General features: G+C 44.9%; 1 protein-coding gene across 1 annotated transcript; it reads left to right on the top strand.

The window, feature by feature from the left end:
• Window positions 1–7,500: 7,500 nt before the first annotated feature.
• Window positions 7,501–10,208, top strand: LOC136544840 (uncharacterized). Its single transcript, XM_066536903.1, has 3 exons — window positions 7,501–8,760; window positions 9,392–9,514; window positions 9,976–10,208. The coding sequence occupies exons 1-2, from the start codon at window positions 7,641–7,643 to the stop codon at window positions 9,475–9,477; spliced, it is 1,206 nt and encodes a 401-aa protein (XP_066393000.1). The 5' UTR covers window positions 7,501–7,640; the 3' UTR covers window positions 9,478–9,514; window positions 9,976–10,208.
• Window positions 10,209–16,936: the final 6,728 nt, after the last annotated feature.

The raw sequence follows: 16,936 nt of genomic DNA, 5'->3' as shown, positions 1-16,936 counted from the left end.
CTTTTAGAAACGAGATTATGGAAACTGTTGGAGGAAGCCAACAAAAATGTTCCCAAGTTTTCTTAGTTACTTGGAAAACTTATCAATTACCAAGTGATTTTTTAGAAACTATTGGAGATGCTCCAAGTATATGATAAGGACTTCATAATTTCTATTCCAGAAAGCGATCGATTGGATTTCTTTTTGCTGAGAAAGAAAAAGAGCTACTGGATTTTCATAATTTGTGTGTCACTTTGCCAACAATTACAATTCTGGATTTTGAAGATGCTGGGAAGAACAATCATACCTATAATTGTCACAATTCTATAAAAGAGGAAGTTTTTCTAAGGTTTTGACACTCAGTGAGTAACAATTTATAAGGTACAATAGGGCGTGGCTAGCGCCCGGACGTCCGGACGCTAGCCGTGTCCGGATGCCCACGCTTGCCACGCCGCGCTGTCCGTCCTAACTGCTGCGCCTCACATCCTCCTGTGTGCCCACCCCAGCGTCGAGCACCCACCTGCACGCCCTGCTCCTTCATTTTCGCATGTGCCAGCAGCGCCCGGTCTCCACTGTATGTAGCTATAGGTGTGGAGGCAATTTTTCCTCCGCATGCACGGTTCCCATGTGAATGCGCTCCACTCATGAAGAAGTGGATCGGTGCCTGCCCCGCCTGCAACTATTGCACCTACACGCCGCCCCCACATGCCGCGTGCAACTGCTGCACCTACATGTCGTGCGCGTATGCATGCAGCTACGCGCCACATGCCTGGTGATGCGCATGTAGGTGGGGACCGCGCCACTCATGCCTTAAAAGGCTCTAAGTGCTACTCCCTCCATTCCAAATTATGAGATGTTTTGGCATTTCTAGATACATAGTATTTATTATGTATCTAGATATAACCTATATCTAGGTGCATAACAAAAGCTATGAATCTAGAAAAGCCAAAATGTCTTATAATTTGGAACAGAGGGAGTACTATGGAAAATTTAGAAATAAAACTGAAATGGAAAATAATCTTTTTTTAAAGAAAAAGGAGAAGGCTGAGTATCAAAATTCCAAGTGGACATGCCGAGCATGCAATGAGTATTACGCAAATAAGCACAAAAGCACTGACACATAAGACAGAAATCCTTAACATGACATTGGTCTCTTAATACTTGAACTACCCAGCTGTAAACAAGACATAGAGTTACAACCATGATGGCTACTATTTTCCCTTGATCTGTCCAACTGAGGAGCAAACTCTTAATCATAAGATCCATGAGAAGCAACCGTAGCAATATCACTTCAATGGACAGATCATTGAATCTTCATTGTGCTGACAGTCTGTTACTAGCAAGATCTGAAAGCTACAATGAAGAAAAGTTATAACCATGCTATAGTCCCAGGATTACACATATTTGAGATATGTAGCTTACAAGTTATGAACTAGTATTGTAAGATCGGGTATGGAAATTGTGCTTCTGGTTGGCCAAAAAGTTGATATGATAACAATAATACATCATCAAGTCTATCTATGGCCAGTCCAGTCTTGGAATTGGTCCTCGCAAAATGAACCAGCAACATGTAGTTTAACTGACCACATAATCAGTTTTTCTAAATACAAATGAAACCGTAACCTTTCAAATTCATATAACCATTTTCTTGAGACCAAGAATCACAATAAATTATAAAGTCACACAACGTCATCCAATTTCCTGAAATCTTACTTTCCAACAGAGTATTCCTTAATTAATCACGACTCAAATAACACACAATTGTAATGTGTACAGCCTTAATCTAGGGTAAACATGCATATGAGGGTATATAATTCAGTGCATGTGAGGCGGTGATTTCTTAATTTGTGAGGGTAAACAATTGTGGCTAAGCAAGGCGGAGGCGATAGTGAGATCTGACGGGTAGACCACTAGGTTTGGTTCGACCAAGTAGACTGTTATTTCAATCCTATACAAAAGAAGTAGCTGTTTTTTTCTCTATTTCCAGGCTCCCAGCAAACGAGTGCAGTTTTTTTTTTTTTTACAAAGGAACGAGTGCAGCTTTTTGCTAAATCAGGTTTTTGCTCACGTACAAGCGAGTTTTAGTATTTTTGATTTCATAAAACAAATCATCTTTAATCTATTCGTTTCATTACCCATGTTTTCGACGAAATCTTTTAGGTCCGGGTTTGTTTCTATAAAAATTATTCGCTCCCAAAACAGATGGATTAGAGTGCAAACCCGAAGCAATTTCCCTACCAATCTTTCCTAAAACATGGGGACTGGGGATGGAAAATGAAAATGTATATTCGAATCATCCAACATTCGTATCCGTTAAGACTTGTTGGAGATATCTGTACCCATATCAATTTCTATTGTGGATAATATTCATCTGAATTTACTTTTTAGTAGTTTTCTCTATCTGGTTCTAAATCTGTATTCGATAAAAATATAGAATATCCAACATTTCCGTATCTATGAAGAACAAGGTATAATGAACCTATTTTAAAGTTCTCTCTCTATGACTAGTGACTAATTTTAGTATTATTAATGATGCATCAAAACTATTTAATAGTGTATCTATAAATAATATTTTAGTGTCAATTTAATATTTTTAATGATACATAAAGATTAAATTAATTTTAGTATTTTTATAATTTAGTTTAAACCTAATATAATTGTTGTAAATTAATTTAAAACTTTAATGTACTTATTTACTGATGTAAATTATTAGTGATCCATTTATTGGTAACTATATTATTTTTATGAGCTATCCTTGTCTTTGTTATATACACAGATAATTTGACCTCTACTTGTGTAATAATTTTGTAATTACAAAAACATTGGTAAAGCAAAATGGCTACTTATTGCGTACCATTCTCATTTCGAATTCTTCACTTGACACATCATTTTATCAAATGTTATATATTATGATTTAGTTTACATCGATATTGAAAATTATTGGAAGTGTGCTTTGATTTTTGATGAACTATGTAGTAAAATTCTAGTCGTGTATGTTAAATTTAATAATATATGCACTTCGAGTTGAATTCTGTAGATACCCGAATAGAAATATGAATCTAACAGGTCCATTTTGTATTCATATTAAAAAATATTTGTATCTATATTCGTATTTGAATTAAAATGTAATAAACGTGATATCCGGATCCAATTCCATACCCTAATGTGGATTGGAGAGGACATGATTACCCTCTATCCAATAAAGCCTTTGGGAACTGGTTCTTATAATTCTTAGGCTTTGTTTAGCTACACACACTACCAGAAACAGGTGATTTGCCGAGTGCCAAAATATTTGCCGATTGCATTTCATCGGGCACTCGGCAAAAAAGTTGTTTGCCGAGTGCTGCAGAAACCACACTCGGCAAAATAATGGCACTCAGCATACCGAACTCTTTGCCGAATGCTGAAAAAGACCACTTGGCAAACTAGAAAAAACCCTCGGTAAATCAGAGACACGGCAAAAAAAACCACCACGTGGACATCTGTCAGTTGGTGTGCCTGCCGCTAGGAGTTTACCGAGTGTCCGTTTGTGGCACTCGGCAAAGAAGTAAGTTTGCCGAGTGTTTTCCTTTAGCACTCGGCAAAGAAATAATTTTACCGAGTGCTTTTTTTGCACTAGGCAAATAAATAAGTTTTTTTCTCTTCTAACTGTCGATGTTTCACCACCGATAGCCTGCCATGGGGGTACCCGGGGCAGTATGTTCGGGCTTTAGCATATGCGGAACTTGACGGTAAATGCAAGAGATAGTCGATTTATCCTGGTTCGGGCCCTCGATAGTGATCGAGTAATAGCCCTACGTCCAGTCGGCGTTAGCCTTTGCGTTGGATTGATTGTCCAGTGTTGTGTCATAAAGTATTCCAAGTCCCATCTCTAGGAACCCTGCCCTCCTTTATATAGTCAGGAGATCAGAATCCTAGTCGGTTTACAATGAGAGTTCCTAGTAGGATTACAGAATAATACTACTACTAGGATTACATAGTAAGAATCCTAGTTAAACTAAATCTTCTCCCTTCCTTGCGGTGCATCCCGTGGGTCCCGCATCGACACTGACCTTGAACCTTTTTCTACACTCCACATACAACATGTGGTACTCCATGTTAAGATTTGGTAGATTTCTGGATCTGTTTGCTATATTTAATTAATTTATTGAATTTCAAGAAATATTTTGGTATAAGTCAAATTTGAACCGCAAGTGATTCAAATAATAGAATAAAATGAGTAGAAAAATAATATTCATGTTATTGAGTCCGGTGTGAGGCCTTAGCTAGGAAGTGAAAAGAAAATTTGAAGATATTGTTCAGGAAACACAACCACGAACGTGTGGCCGAATGGTTTTTAAAGTCTAAAAAAAGCAAACGAAGTCTGAAAATCATGAGATTTGTTAAGATCTCATGATATCATATGTGGAGGCCGTAATAAAAAATTGAGAAGGTTTCGCACAATCTGTCACGTACGATGTTTACAAATCGAAGTATCTCAGAAGAAGAATCGTAGCGTTGAGAAGCATTCGGTAGGATTTAGATTCAAAGTGACGGTCAAATTGGGGTTTGACTTTAAAACTTTTTGTATAGGCAATAGAGAACATAGATTGATTCATGTGAAATTTTGATAATTTTTTGGATCCGTTTGATAATTTTAATTTAGTAAGTGTGATTATAGGATTTTAATTGATATAGATTGAATTTTAGCTATAATTGCATAAAATAATAAGTTTTTTTTCTCTTTTGACCTTGAAACTTTTTCTACTCTCCATATACAACATGTTGTACTCCATGTTAAGATTTGGTATATTTCTGGATCTGTTTGCTTTATTTAATTAATTTATTGAATTTTAAGGAATTTTTTGGTATAAGTCAAATTTGAACTGCAAGTGATTCAAATAATAAAATAAAATGAGTAGAAAAATGATATTCATGTTATTGAGTCTGGTGTGAGGCCTTACCCAGGAAATGAAAAGAAATTTCGAAGATCTTGTTTAGGAAACACTACCACAAACATGTGGCCGAATGATTTTTAAATTCTAAAAAAAGCAAACGAAGTCTGAAAATCATGAGATTTGTCAAGATCTCATGATATCATATGTGGAGGCCATGGTAAAAAATTGAGAATGTTTCGCCCAATCTGTCACGTAGGATGTTTACAAACCGAAGTATTTCGAAGAAAATTCGTAGCGTTGAGAAGGATTCGGTAGGATTTGGAGTCAAAGTGACGGTCAAATTAGGGTTTAACTTCAAAACATTTTTGTACAGGCAATAGAGAACAAAGATTGATTCATGTGAAATTTAGGTAATTTTTTGGATCCATTTGATAATTTTAATTTATTAAGTGCAATTATAGGATTTTAATTGATATAGATTGAATTTGAGATATAACTGCATAAAATAATCAGATAATGTTCCTAGAAAAATCAAATATATATTGTTCAGTGAATTTGAGAAGGTTTTTTCAAAGTACATTGGAACAAATTGAGGAAAACACGTTATGGAAAAGGAGAAAAAAAAATACGTTTGCCTAGTGCCTATGATTTGACACTCGGCAAAACTTGAGTTTGCCGAGTGTCACACTTGGAACACTCGGCAGACCACTTCATGGCCCCAGACACGCGCAGTAGTTTATGGTTCAAAAATGAAAAAAAAAACAAAACGGGTTTGCCGAGTGCCCGCAATCTAGCACTCGGCAAACCATGGCTTTGCCGAGTGCTAGATCGCGGGCACTCGGCAAACCTCCATTGTACATAGCCCTGGCCTCACACACATGCACACACTCACACACGCACACCCGCGCCCGCACACACACAGCCAGCTGCCGGCCCCGGCTCCATGCCCGCACCAGCCGACGGCACTGCGCCCACACCAGCCGCCAGCCCCATGCCCCGCCGCCCCCTGCTGCGCCCATGCCAGCCACTGGCTCCGTGCCCACGCCAGCTGCCGGCTTCCCGTGCGCTGTCGTCGGCCCCACGCCCGCGCCCGCCCCGCTCTAGTGGTTGCCACCGGCCGCCCCGCTCGGCTGCGCCGTTGCCGGCTCGCGGCGTCGTGCGCGCGGTCGCGCCCCTCTCGCACTCATCCAAGCACCCAAGCCGAGCCTGAGTAGGCGAGCCGCCCCATGCGCAGCGACCCTCACCGCCCCCGTGCGCCCTCCCCCCACCGCCGGCCCCCTGCCCCAGCCCCGGCCCCGGCCTAGCCGCCCCGTACGCCTCGATCAGGTAAGCACCCTATGATTCTAGATTGACTAATCATTGCAACATTATTTTGTAAGCACCCTGTTTAGCAACATTACCTTATCTGGTGACACAAACATAGCAATGTGTCAATGTTAGTACCCCATAATACCAGTACATTCTGGAGGTAGCGCATGGGGGGCATGAGCAACGGCGCTACGTTGGGCTGCACGGAGAGCACCTTGCACTACTACAGAAATGAGATCTAGTCCCGGTTGGGAACTAGCTCTACTCCCGGTTTCCCAACCGGGACTAGCAATCTGGGGCTAAAGGTGTTGTTCTTTAGTCTCGGTTTGCCACAACCGGGACTAAAGATCCTCCCAGCTTTAAAAAATAATGCCTCCCACCGCTGCGCCCTGTGAGATTCGAACCCAAGACCTCATGCACTGCCTCGCGCGTAGCTTACCACCCCACCTACACAACACATCTAACAATGGATGGGATGCTTTTCTTTTGAACTAACCCATCCGGAGACCTTTAGTCCCGGTTGGTGTTACCAACCGGGACTAAAGGGTCCTTTAGTCCGTGTTGGTGTTACCAACCGGGACTAAAGGGTCTACCTTTAGTCCCGGTTAGTACCAACCGGGACTAAAGGTTGGAGGACTTTTAGTCCCGGTTTAGCCGTTGGGCAGGGACCTTTAGTCTCGGTTGGAGATACCAACCGGGACTAAAGGCCTTCTAATCCCGAGGGCAAAAAAATGCCGAGGCTAATGCCAAATTGGGACATCGTTCTAAAGTCTGTTCTCTAGTAGTGTTGGTGCGCACAGCAGCGCGCGAAGTCAATGTAGTGCACGACGTACGCGACGAACCGAGGCAAGGCAGACGCGAGCTCTGCGAGCAGCAACTTTGGGCTACCACGCCCGAGCTCCCATGGTTGACGGTGTGTGGGAGTTTGCGGGGCCATGCGAGGGAAGCATGTGCAGAAAATGGCTCGGGTGCGCATAGGAACGGGGTAGGGGACGCGCGCGAGGAAGGGATGGCGGGATTGATTGGGAGGAAAGCAAAGGTGCACCGGATCTGGGAGCCTGGATGGAAACTAGGTGGTCTTCCCCAATGCGCACGGGCGTTGTTTCTTGGGCTTCGAATGAAACAAAGACACCGTTTCTTCCTTAGAAATGATTTTTTGTTTTTTTTCTCTTTTTTCATCAATAAATACCGTGACACATCAGCAAATGTTAATAAATATAGAGATAATAAATAGCCATAGAAACCATGGTGGTGTCTGCAATGTTAGTACCCTCAAACAGTAAGATAGTATAGAAATAGAAAAAAAAAATAGAACAAAAGCTAGCGTGGACGACAAGTAGCGGCAAAGGAATAAATAGAGAGAGGTGAGCTTCCGTGGCTTCCAGTCCCTCCCACCTCCACGTCAGCACTCAGCAGGCACGTCTCCCACAAGTCGCCCGACCAATCAAAAGCTCGAACTCAGATCTGATCCGCAGCATGCCGCCGCCACGGTCACGCGCGCCGCCGGCTTTGCCAGATGAGCTCATCGAGGAGGTCCTCCTCCGTGTCCCTCCCGACGACCCCGCGAGTCTCGTCCGCGCCGCGCTCGCCTGTAGGCGCTGGTGCCGCCTCGTCGCCAATCCGGCCTTCCGCCGTAGGCGGCTGGAGCTCCACTGCGCCAGGCAGCCCATGCTGGGCTTCCTGTGCGATGGCATCTGGGACGGCAAAAGCCCCTCCGCCCGCTTCGTCCCCACGTCCTCCTTCCGCCCGCCTCATGCCGACCTGTGCGGAATGCGGTCCTTGGATGCTCGCCACGGCCGCGTCCTCTTCCACAGCAGCGTCTACAGGGGTTACATCGTCTGGAACCCAATCACGGACCAGCGGGTGGAGCTGCCTAGACCGCCATTATTAGGAAATAGGAGCATCAAAGCCACGGTGCTCTGTGCTGCCACCGGCGTGTGCGAGTGCGACCACCTCAACTGCCACAGTGGACCCTTTATCGTCGTCCTCGTGGGCACCAACGACATTGCAGTCGGGAATGGGAAGGTTCCCAACAACATGTTCTCTTGCATCTACTCGTCCGAGTCCAGTGCGTGGAGCAAGCCGACCTATGATGATCACCCTGGTGACAACTTCGTCTCAGCGCACAGTGCCCTCGTGGGGAAGACAATCTTCTTCGCACTGCGTAGCTATGAAAGAATCCTTAAATGTGATTTGGGCACCCAAGAAATGTCTGTGATAAGGCTACCATATGTGCGTACCAATACCATATTTACAGACTATGTGCCAATTGAGCTCACAACTTTGGAGGATGGTCGTCTCGGATTCGCAAGGGTGGAGAAATCCAATGAGCTATGCCTGTGGTCGAGGGGAGAGGGTGATGATGTTGAGGGATGGACATTATGCAAAGTCATTGATCTTAAGGACCTGTTCCCGCTTGTTGACTCGTGTGACCTCGAGCATTGTCTTGTTGGCTTTGCAGAAAGTGTTTGTGTCGCTTTCGTGGCAGTGCATTGTGGGCTCTTTACTATTGATATGAAGTCTGGACTTATGAAGAAGGTATCTGAGGGCCCCGGCATCTGCCGTGCTGTTCCCTACATTAACTTCTGCACTCCAGGTATCTAGTCCGCCATGACATTCTTTATCCAGATATAGTCTGCATATTTGTGGAGCTGTGCTCAACAATTGTGAGTTATGCAAGTGAAACCAGAAAAATTTACAAAAAGGCTGTTTTATTCAGCAATTATACCTGCTAACCTCATATGCATGGATAGAATTGCACCTTTCAATCTGATATGTATGGGTTCAGTTGCACCTGTTAATCTCATATGGTTTCTCTTTCATTGTCTAGGAAATCCATTACCTTACATGACCTTTTTACAGTTCAAATATCAACCCATTGTCTACCTGAAACACCCATTGTCTATCTAAAACCCTGTACATTCCTACTATCGATGCCTATGATGTGTCAATGTCACACAGCAACCCAGAAATGTGGTTGGCGATATCTATATACTGAAAAGAAAAATGAGTAGTTTAAGCCTATCTTCTCTTATTGTCTTATCTCTAATCTGGACCTTTATAATAAGTTAGTTCCCATTACCTTTTTGGTAATCATTAGCAGTAATTCGTTTATCCTTGAAGTTTACTAGAAAGATATTTTTGGTTTGATCAAATCTATTACTTAGACGACAGTTGATGTTACTATTCCAAATTCCCAATGTGGCAATGCGTTTATGTGTCTGCAGCATTGGAAGCACCCTCTAGGGATGATGGGCAAAGGGTGGGTATCTCAAGTGGCAAGGATGGGTGTCTCAAGGGCTTAAAAAGCTAATGGTGTTGATGTGCAGGCTGCGATCTTCATGGTTAAGGTAAAATATATGCAGTGATAGTAATGAATATTATCATTAGTTAAATTATCAGTGCTGGTTCATTACATTCTCCTGAAGTTGTTTTTTTTTGGGAATGTTTATATCATGCATCTTCTAGATTTCATCAATGCTCATTGCATGATCCCATGTTTTTTTGTCTTAATTATCTGAAGCATCTAAGCATCGCAGTATATCCTACTTGGGATTGGTTAGAGTAGGAAGAAAAAGAAGAGGTGTAATTTGCTGAGATAGACTCTTATATTTCATATCAGAAACTCTGAACCAATGTTCCTAGTTCCTACATAGGGCTATCCTTTTCTCGGTAGGATCTGTTGGCAGTTTGACACTGCTCACTGGACAGACCTGCATTACTCTGTCATGATGTAAAGCAGTATAGTGATTGTTAAGTCAGAGAGCTGAAGTACCTTGTTTTTTTTTGTATTTTCTGCACCAATTTACAGGTTGCATATTACATTGTCTTGCTAACATGCACATGGGGTCTAGGAGACTCGCAAACTGGCAAGAATTTTCAGATGTATTCCTTTGGACAAAGATTAATAAAAGCTCATTTGTTACCAGTTCAGAGAGTGGACCTATATGAATACTAACTTCGATTTGTTTATCCGTCTAATTCATTTGTATGGGGCACACTTGTTTTCTTATGGATATCCTTTGCTACTCCTAGTATCTTGCTTGTTTCCCAAAATCTCCGTAAATATGAAACAGAACATTTTGTTTGTTTGCAAGTGTTTGGACTTGCATGTATACTGGTTTTTTCTTTTTGTACACCGGCCAATCTGTTATGTATGGATGCAATTTCATCTGTCAATTTGATATGTACAGGTGCAATTACACCTGTTAATTTGATAAGGTTTCTCTTCCATTGAGTGTGTAATCGATTAACATAAGATTCTGCAGTTCAAATATCAACCCCATGCGCCGTTTCGACATAGATAGTCAAGTGTTTTACCCATCTAAATCTTCAGATGCCGTTGGTGCCACCATTACTACTACTAGCACCACCAGATTGAACCTGCTGCAGCTGCCTCCAGAGGTAGATGCAGCTGCCTATATTATCAGTGACGAGTCTTAGCCCTCCTCCGTCGTCCTCTGCTGCTGTTATGATAACGCCTCCAGACATTTCTAGCGCGCTGTCGAAATGGACAGCTGGTGCTCACCCAAATCGTACTTGAGCATTGTGCCACGTGTATCAATGGTGAAATAGAGCATGTCGTAGGCGAGAAGGCTGGGTTTGATGCTGTCGATGTAGCGATGAGGGGTCGCCTGCGTAAAGAACTGAGATGGACTCGCTCCAGGACCGGGTCTCCGATGAATACACTCTCGCTCTCATGAGCCTGCTGATGAGGATATCCTCTGCCACAAGGACCACAGTGAAGGGACCGCCGTCGCAGTCGAGGTGGTCACAGCCGTCCACAGCGCAGACAACCGCCGCGATGAAGTGGCGAGCGGCATGCAAGCCCATTCGGCGGTGCCTGTCATTGGTCGCGGGGACCCAGACCACCAGCCCGTCGGGGCTGTAGGTGCGGATGAGCACGCGGCCGTGGCGGTAGTCGAGAGGCCACCAGCGCCTGCAGTCGTCGAGCACCGGCTGGCCGGAGAAAGGGGAGGCGCTGGAGGTGCTGACGAACAGGGGGATGTTGGGGTGGTTGTAGCCGTGGTGGAGGAAGCCCAGCAAAGGCAGGCTCCAGTGGAACGCGCGGTACCTCTGTCAGAAGCCATGGCTGGAGACGCTGCGGCACCATTACTTGCAGACGAGGACGCCACGGACGAGGCACACCGGTTCGTCCAGCGGGAGATGGATGAGGATGTCTTCCCCATGAGCTCCTATGGCATGTCTCGGAGGCCTGTCCATGCCACCGATGGCGATGGCTTTGTCGTGTCGATGACCACTAGGTAGGGTTTGATATGATGGGGCCGGCTGGATCTGGAATTCTGGATGCGACGATGCATACGTGTATTGGCCGGATTCTTATTATGTGTGTCTTCCACTCTTCCTTTTCCGTCTGCACTTTCGCTAGTCCAAATAGGACTCGAAACATCTGATCACATGCATACCCCTTTTCCCATCTTGCTATGGTGCTGTTTGCCTTGGAATAGATCGACTTGGATACGGAAGAGGATTCTGAGCTGTCCAATCCGGCGACGCGCTCCTCTAAGTTGCTAGCTTGCTGGTAGGATTTCCTTTTCAATAGTGCTAGCGGCCTAGAGCTTGGACGTCCGGACAGACGCCCGTGTCTACACTTGGCATACCGTCCAACCCCATGCAGCGTCTGCGCTCCACCTGACCCTACTCGGCGTCCGCACCCTGCTCAACCCCACACGGTGTCTGTGCCTCGCCCGCACCCTCACGCCCACCTCCAGCAGCTGCAGCAGGCGGGTCACATTGCAACATGTGCAACACCCGATCTATTTTTGAAACATCTAGATTAGATGCAACACTTTGTAACATACTTCTAAAGACAGATGAATCACTTAAACCATGCTTCTGAAACACTTGCAAAAACACCTGAAAACACTTGAAAATCATAGCAAACATATGCTATGTCCAGATAAAACCTTTGCAACATATGTGTGAAACATATGTAATATCCAAAATAAACACGCTTGCAACATACGTCTGAAAACAGAAGAAAATCCATGGCCCGGCGCTTCTCCTTGCACTGGCGGCACCTGTCGGTACCATCGGCCGCATGCGCGCACGCGCGGCCTCAATGGTTGGCTAACAAGCGAGGAAGCAATCATCACGCGCGGGCGCGACAGTGCCCATGCTGTTAGGGTGGCGGGCGGCGGAGTAGAAGCAGCGGCAAGGGAGGTCCGGTGGGTGTGGGGGCTTGAGTGGCAGAGGTGGTGGCGAAAGATTTTTGGGGAAAGAGAGAAAGGGAACACCATGGACGATGAGCAAGGGAGGTCTCTCATCTCATTTCCTTATCTGGCTGGCGCAGCGGGAGGGACGGATGCGGAATCGTAATAAAAATGGGACGCGCTTTTGGGCTGGTCCATAGGCCTAGGACAAGGCGACCGGATGAACGGACGTCCTAGACACAACATTACCATTTCCTTTTTGCACCGAAATCTACCAACATTTCGGATATCATTTCCTTTCATGCATGTTCCTCCCTACGCGCAACCTTTCTCAAGCACACCATGACGCCGGTTACACCGAGCTCCAAGAACACGAACTCCACGTCGTCCCCAACACCCACCGCCATTACTGCAGGGGCGTCCTCATCCTCATCGCCTGCTGTCTCGCAACCCTGCTCCACAAGATGGCCACAACTCTCATGCTGGGAAATAGTGTCCGTAAGCACCCACTTGTTGGTGCTGCAGCCAGCAGCACCAGCGCCGCCGAGCCCACGGTCGTTGTTCACCCTGCGGAGCTAGACGTTCAGCATGTTCTCCCTATCCACATGGAAGAGGTAGAGAAAAGAGTCGTCCTCCCGGCAGTGGACAAGGTTGCCTCGGTACTGATCAAGCTCCACACCCCCAGGGAGATCAACGATGAAGAATCTCTCTGTGGCGAGGTCCAGTCCCAGGATGCACCTCGCTTGGGTCACCATGTAGATCTTGCCGCAGGTGAGTACAGTAGTCGGCAGGATCGGGACCGACGACTTAGCGAGCACAGTAAAATATGATTTTTCTATCTATGCACATGATAAAAAGTGTGGGACACATTTTACAAGCTTTGGTATGTCTTCATCTATGTGAATTCCGTGCATATATTTATTTTTTTGCTAAATGATTTTTAGGGGCTTTGGATTGCAATATTATGGGAATATATCTCAATACTAGAAAATCATTTATTGCCCAAAGAATTCAGATTTCGTTTTGAAAAGAGAGAAAGTCTAAATAACCCTTGACGTCTTGTGTGTTGCCTACTTAACCTCAAACCTATAAGACCATGTGTTCAACACATTAAACTTTCCCATACCAATCATTTTACCCTCGGGCTCGTTTTGCTAATCGGTATTGTGTACGTGGACAACTGCAGTGACATTCTTGGCCACGCTCGTCTTGGGCCACCGGCCTGTGGCGCACACTCGGCCTAATCACCTCATGCTCCTCCGTGTGGAAACCATCTTCCTTGAGGGTGTGCACCAGCTCGTGCCCAATGATGATGTCGAGCTCCTTGTGGAGCCTAGTAGGCACTTCCAGTCTGCAGCCTTATCTCCCTGTAGCATTCGGGGACGGTGACTCGGCTTAATTAGGTGGCACGCGATGTCTCCGGCACCGCACAGGATGTGGCCACATTATTGCGAATAGAGGTGGGGGACACAGTGCCAGAACTTTGCTGAATCTCACACTATTGGTGATTGAGTGGAAGTGGATGAAGTTGATTCGATGGCGGCAGTTGCGGCCACAATAATCTTAAGCGGCCTCACATTTGGTGGTTTGTCACGCCCACTGCCAGTACTGCCAAGACCGAGATCGAAAATGCGGGGCGTCCTCATCCTTGTCGCCTGTTGTCTCCTAACCCAGCTCCACGAGATGGCCACAAGTCTCACGCAGGGAAATAGTGTCCCTGAGCACGTCCCACCTGTTGGTGCTGCCGCCGTGCCCACGGTAATCATTCATCCTGTGGAGCCAGACGTTGAGCCAGTTCTCCCCACTACGCCATATTTGGACATCACTACCAGCATATCACTGCCGGATTTATGAGAACCGACAGTGATGTATTTTCATTGCCGGTTATGAGCTTGAAAATGAAAAAATGATTGGACTGAGCTAAAACCGACAGTAAAGCACCACATCACTGCCGGTTTGTGGCTTAAACCGGCAGTGTTTCAGTGGCCACTTATCACTGTCGGTTCAAGCCACAAACCGGCAGTGATTTGGCCCTATCACTGTTGATTCTACCCAAGAACCGACGGTGATAAGCCTACAGCACAAAAAGACTACAACCGTCCTCTTCTTCCTCCTCTCTTCCATCCCGACATCAGAGGCGCGTGTTTGGGCCCTTCCCTCCATTGTTGCGGCTGCTCTTCACCATGAAGCTAGCGCTTGGATTTTAAAGAATGGCTTGATCTTTTTGCTTTAAGGTTAGTAACAAACATCCACTCCTTTGATTTTGTTGCTTAATTAACTTCGTTTTGATGACTACATTGCTTGATTCTTATTCTAGTTCTTTCTCATTTTAGAGAGCACTTTTCCAATTGGACATTTGTGCAAGGCTCAAATTATGGTGAATCCATCATTCAAACGGTTGGTGTCTATGAACACATTTAAATTCCTAGCTAATTATTCCATGGTGGTCAAGATCATCATTGTTATTATGTGATGCTATAATTAGTTCTTAGAAGTAGAGTAGAATAGATGTTCTTCATTATTGTGCAATAATTATTTTTTACTACGATTTTCAATTTACAGGGCTGGGGCTACCAATTTCAATTTTTCAATAATTAATGTACAATAATGCTTTTCAAAAATGGTACTTTCGAGCTACAATTGTTGTTCATGAAGCTCGATTTCTTATTAATTCTTTGTAATTACTGTCTCAGTATTTTTTTGTGTAGAGATAGATCGAGAGTGCATGCATCTTTCCCGAACGGACAAGCGGTACAAGCGGTATTTGTCCGATTAATAAATTAAAAAATTAAACCAAAAAAATTTAGGCCTCCTGGGACTCGAACACGGGTCTCGGGGGCTAAGTTAAGGGGTGTTAACCGTTGAGCCAGTCGTAGGAATTCGAAAGAAAATGAAAAGTTATCCTACTTAACACATAAGTGCTATACCACTTCACTGTCGGTGTGGGGAATGATCCGACTATGATGTACACCCATCATTATCGGTTTAGACTTATAACCGGCAGTGATCAGCCATTTCCCAAAGTCATTAAAAATTTTGTAAAATTGACCAAAAAAATTTGGACCGCCTAGGACTCGAACACGGGTCTCAGGGGCTAAGTTGAGGGGTGTTAACCATTGAGCCAGTCGTAGGAATTTGAAAGAAAATGAAAAGTTATCCTACTTAACACATAACTGCTACACCCACATCACTACCGGTTTAGGGAATGACCCGGTAGTGATGTACACCCATCACTGTTAGTTTGGGGAGTGACCCGGCAGTGATCTACCCCCATCATTGTCGGTTTAGACTTACAATCAGCAGTGATCAGGCATTTCCCGAAGTCATTAAAAAATTTATAAAATTGACCAAAAAAATTTGGGCCGTTTGGGACTCGAACACGGGTCTCGGGGGTTAAGTTGTGGGGGTTTAACCGTCGAGCCAGTCGTACGAATTCAAAAGAAAATGAAAAGTTATCCTACTTAACACATAACTGCTACACTACATCACTGCCAGTTTGGGGAATGGCCCGGCAGTGATGTACACCCATCACTGTCAGTTTGGGGAGTGACCCGGCAGTGATGTACCCCATCACTATCGGTTTTGACTTACAACCGGCAGTGATGAGATACTGGTATAAAAGAGGCGTGGGTTGAAATTATTCAAATTCATTTCAACCCCGCACCAAACCCTCCCCCCGCGCCGTTGGAGCACCACCCCATGCCAGAGCACCGCCCCACGCCGGAGCACCGCGCCGCCAGAGCACCACCCCGCGCTGGAGCACCGCCCCACGCAGTCCACTGCCCCACGCCAGAGCACCGCCCCATGCCGGAGCACCACCCCAACCGCGCCATCCATTCCCTCGTTCCTCATCCATGACGCTGGCCGTGCCCCTCCTCCACGCCTGCACTCCCACCGCCCAGGCCTTCAGGAGCACGCAGATAGCTGCTTTCCCACCACCACGGTGAGTGTGTGGCTCATTGCCCACTATGTGTCTGATGAAATATCCCACGGTGTTACTGCTTACTTGAATCAGTAGATGTGTTGCTGTGAGTCAGTAGAGGTGTTGCTGCTTACTTGAATCCAATAATACTTATTTTGGGGGAACATTTGTGTAACACATTTTTACTAATTCACTTCTAAGAAGAAAATAGTTGACTTTTGTCTACATTAAGTGACAGTATGTGATTATGTTTCTTGGCTATTCATGTACTGCTGGTTATGGACAAGGGTTTGCCTCCCTATTGTTAGAAATCTAAAGAAGAAAATTTTGAAAGGAGGTTGCGCGCTGTGTTTCAACACAACAATTCAGACCTAAACAGGGACGCATGTGAGGTTATAGTTATTCAAATATGTTTCAATTTATCTGGAGGATTTGTTCATGTTGAACACACTTTAAATTATCTCATGCTTGCTGAGGATCTGGTCTAATAGAAGAACCTGTGCTTTAGCAACCAACCTAATGTGAAGTTTGTGAATACTAAGGCAAAATCAATGGTTCTAATTTGTAAACAAGGAACAAGAGTAGTGTAGATTCGAATTAAGTGTCACTAGTAGAGATTTGCCATATAACTTGAATAATAACTCTTGTTCAGTGAGTTACCATTACCACTTACCACA

The sequence above is a fragment of the Miscanthus floridulus genome, chromosome 3 (assembly GCF_019320115.1).
Source record: "Miscanthus floridulus cultivar M001 chromosome 3, ASM1932011v1, whole genome shotgun sequence".
Lineage (NCBI taxonomy): Eukaryota > Viridiplantae > Streptophyta > Magnoliopsida > Poales > Poaceae > Miscanthus > Miscanthus floridulus.
The sequence above is the reverse complement of the archived record's forward strand: the minus strand, read 5'-3'. Positions and strand labels throughout refer to the sequence as shown.

What these genes read in the sequence shown, in the direction of transcription:
- LOC136544840 (XM_066536903.1), top strand. Translation starts at nt 7,641, where the DNA reads ATGCCGCCGCCACGGTCACGCGCGCCGCCGGCTTTGCCAGATGAGCTC. An exon ending in CATTAACTTCTGCACTCCAG is followed by an intron (nt 8,761 to 9,391) that starts GTATCTAGTCCG and finishes ATGTGTCTGCAG; the next exon opens with CATTGGAAGCACCCTCTAGG.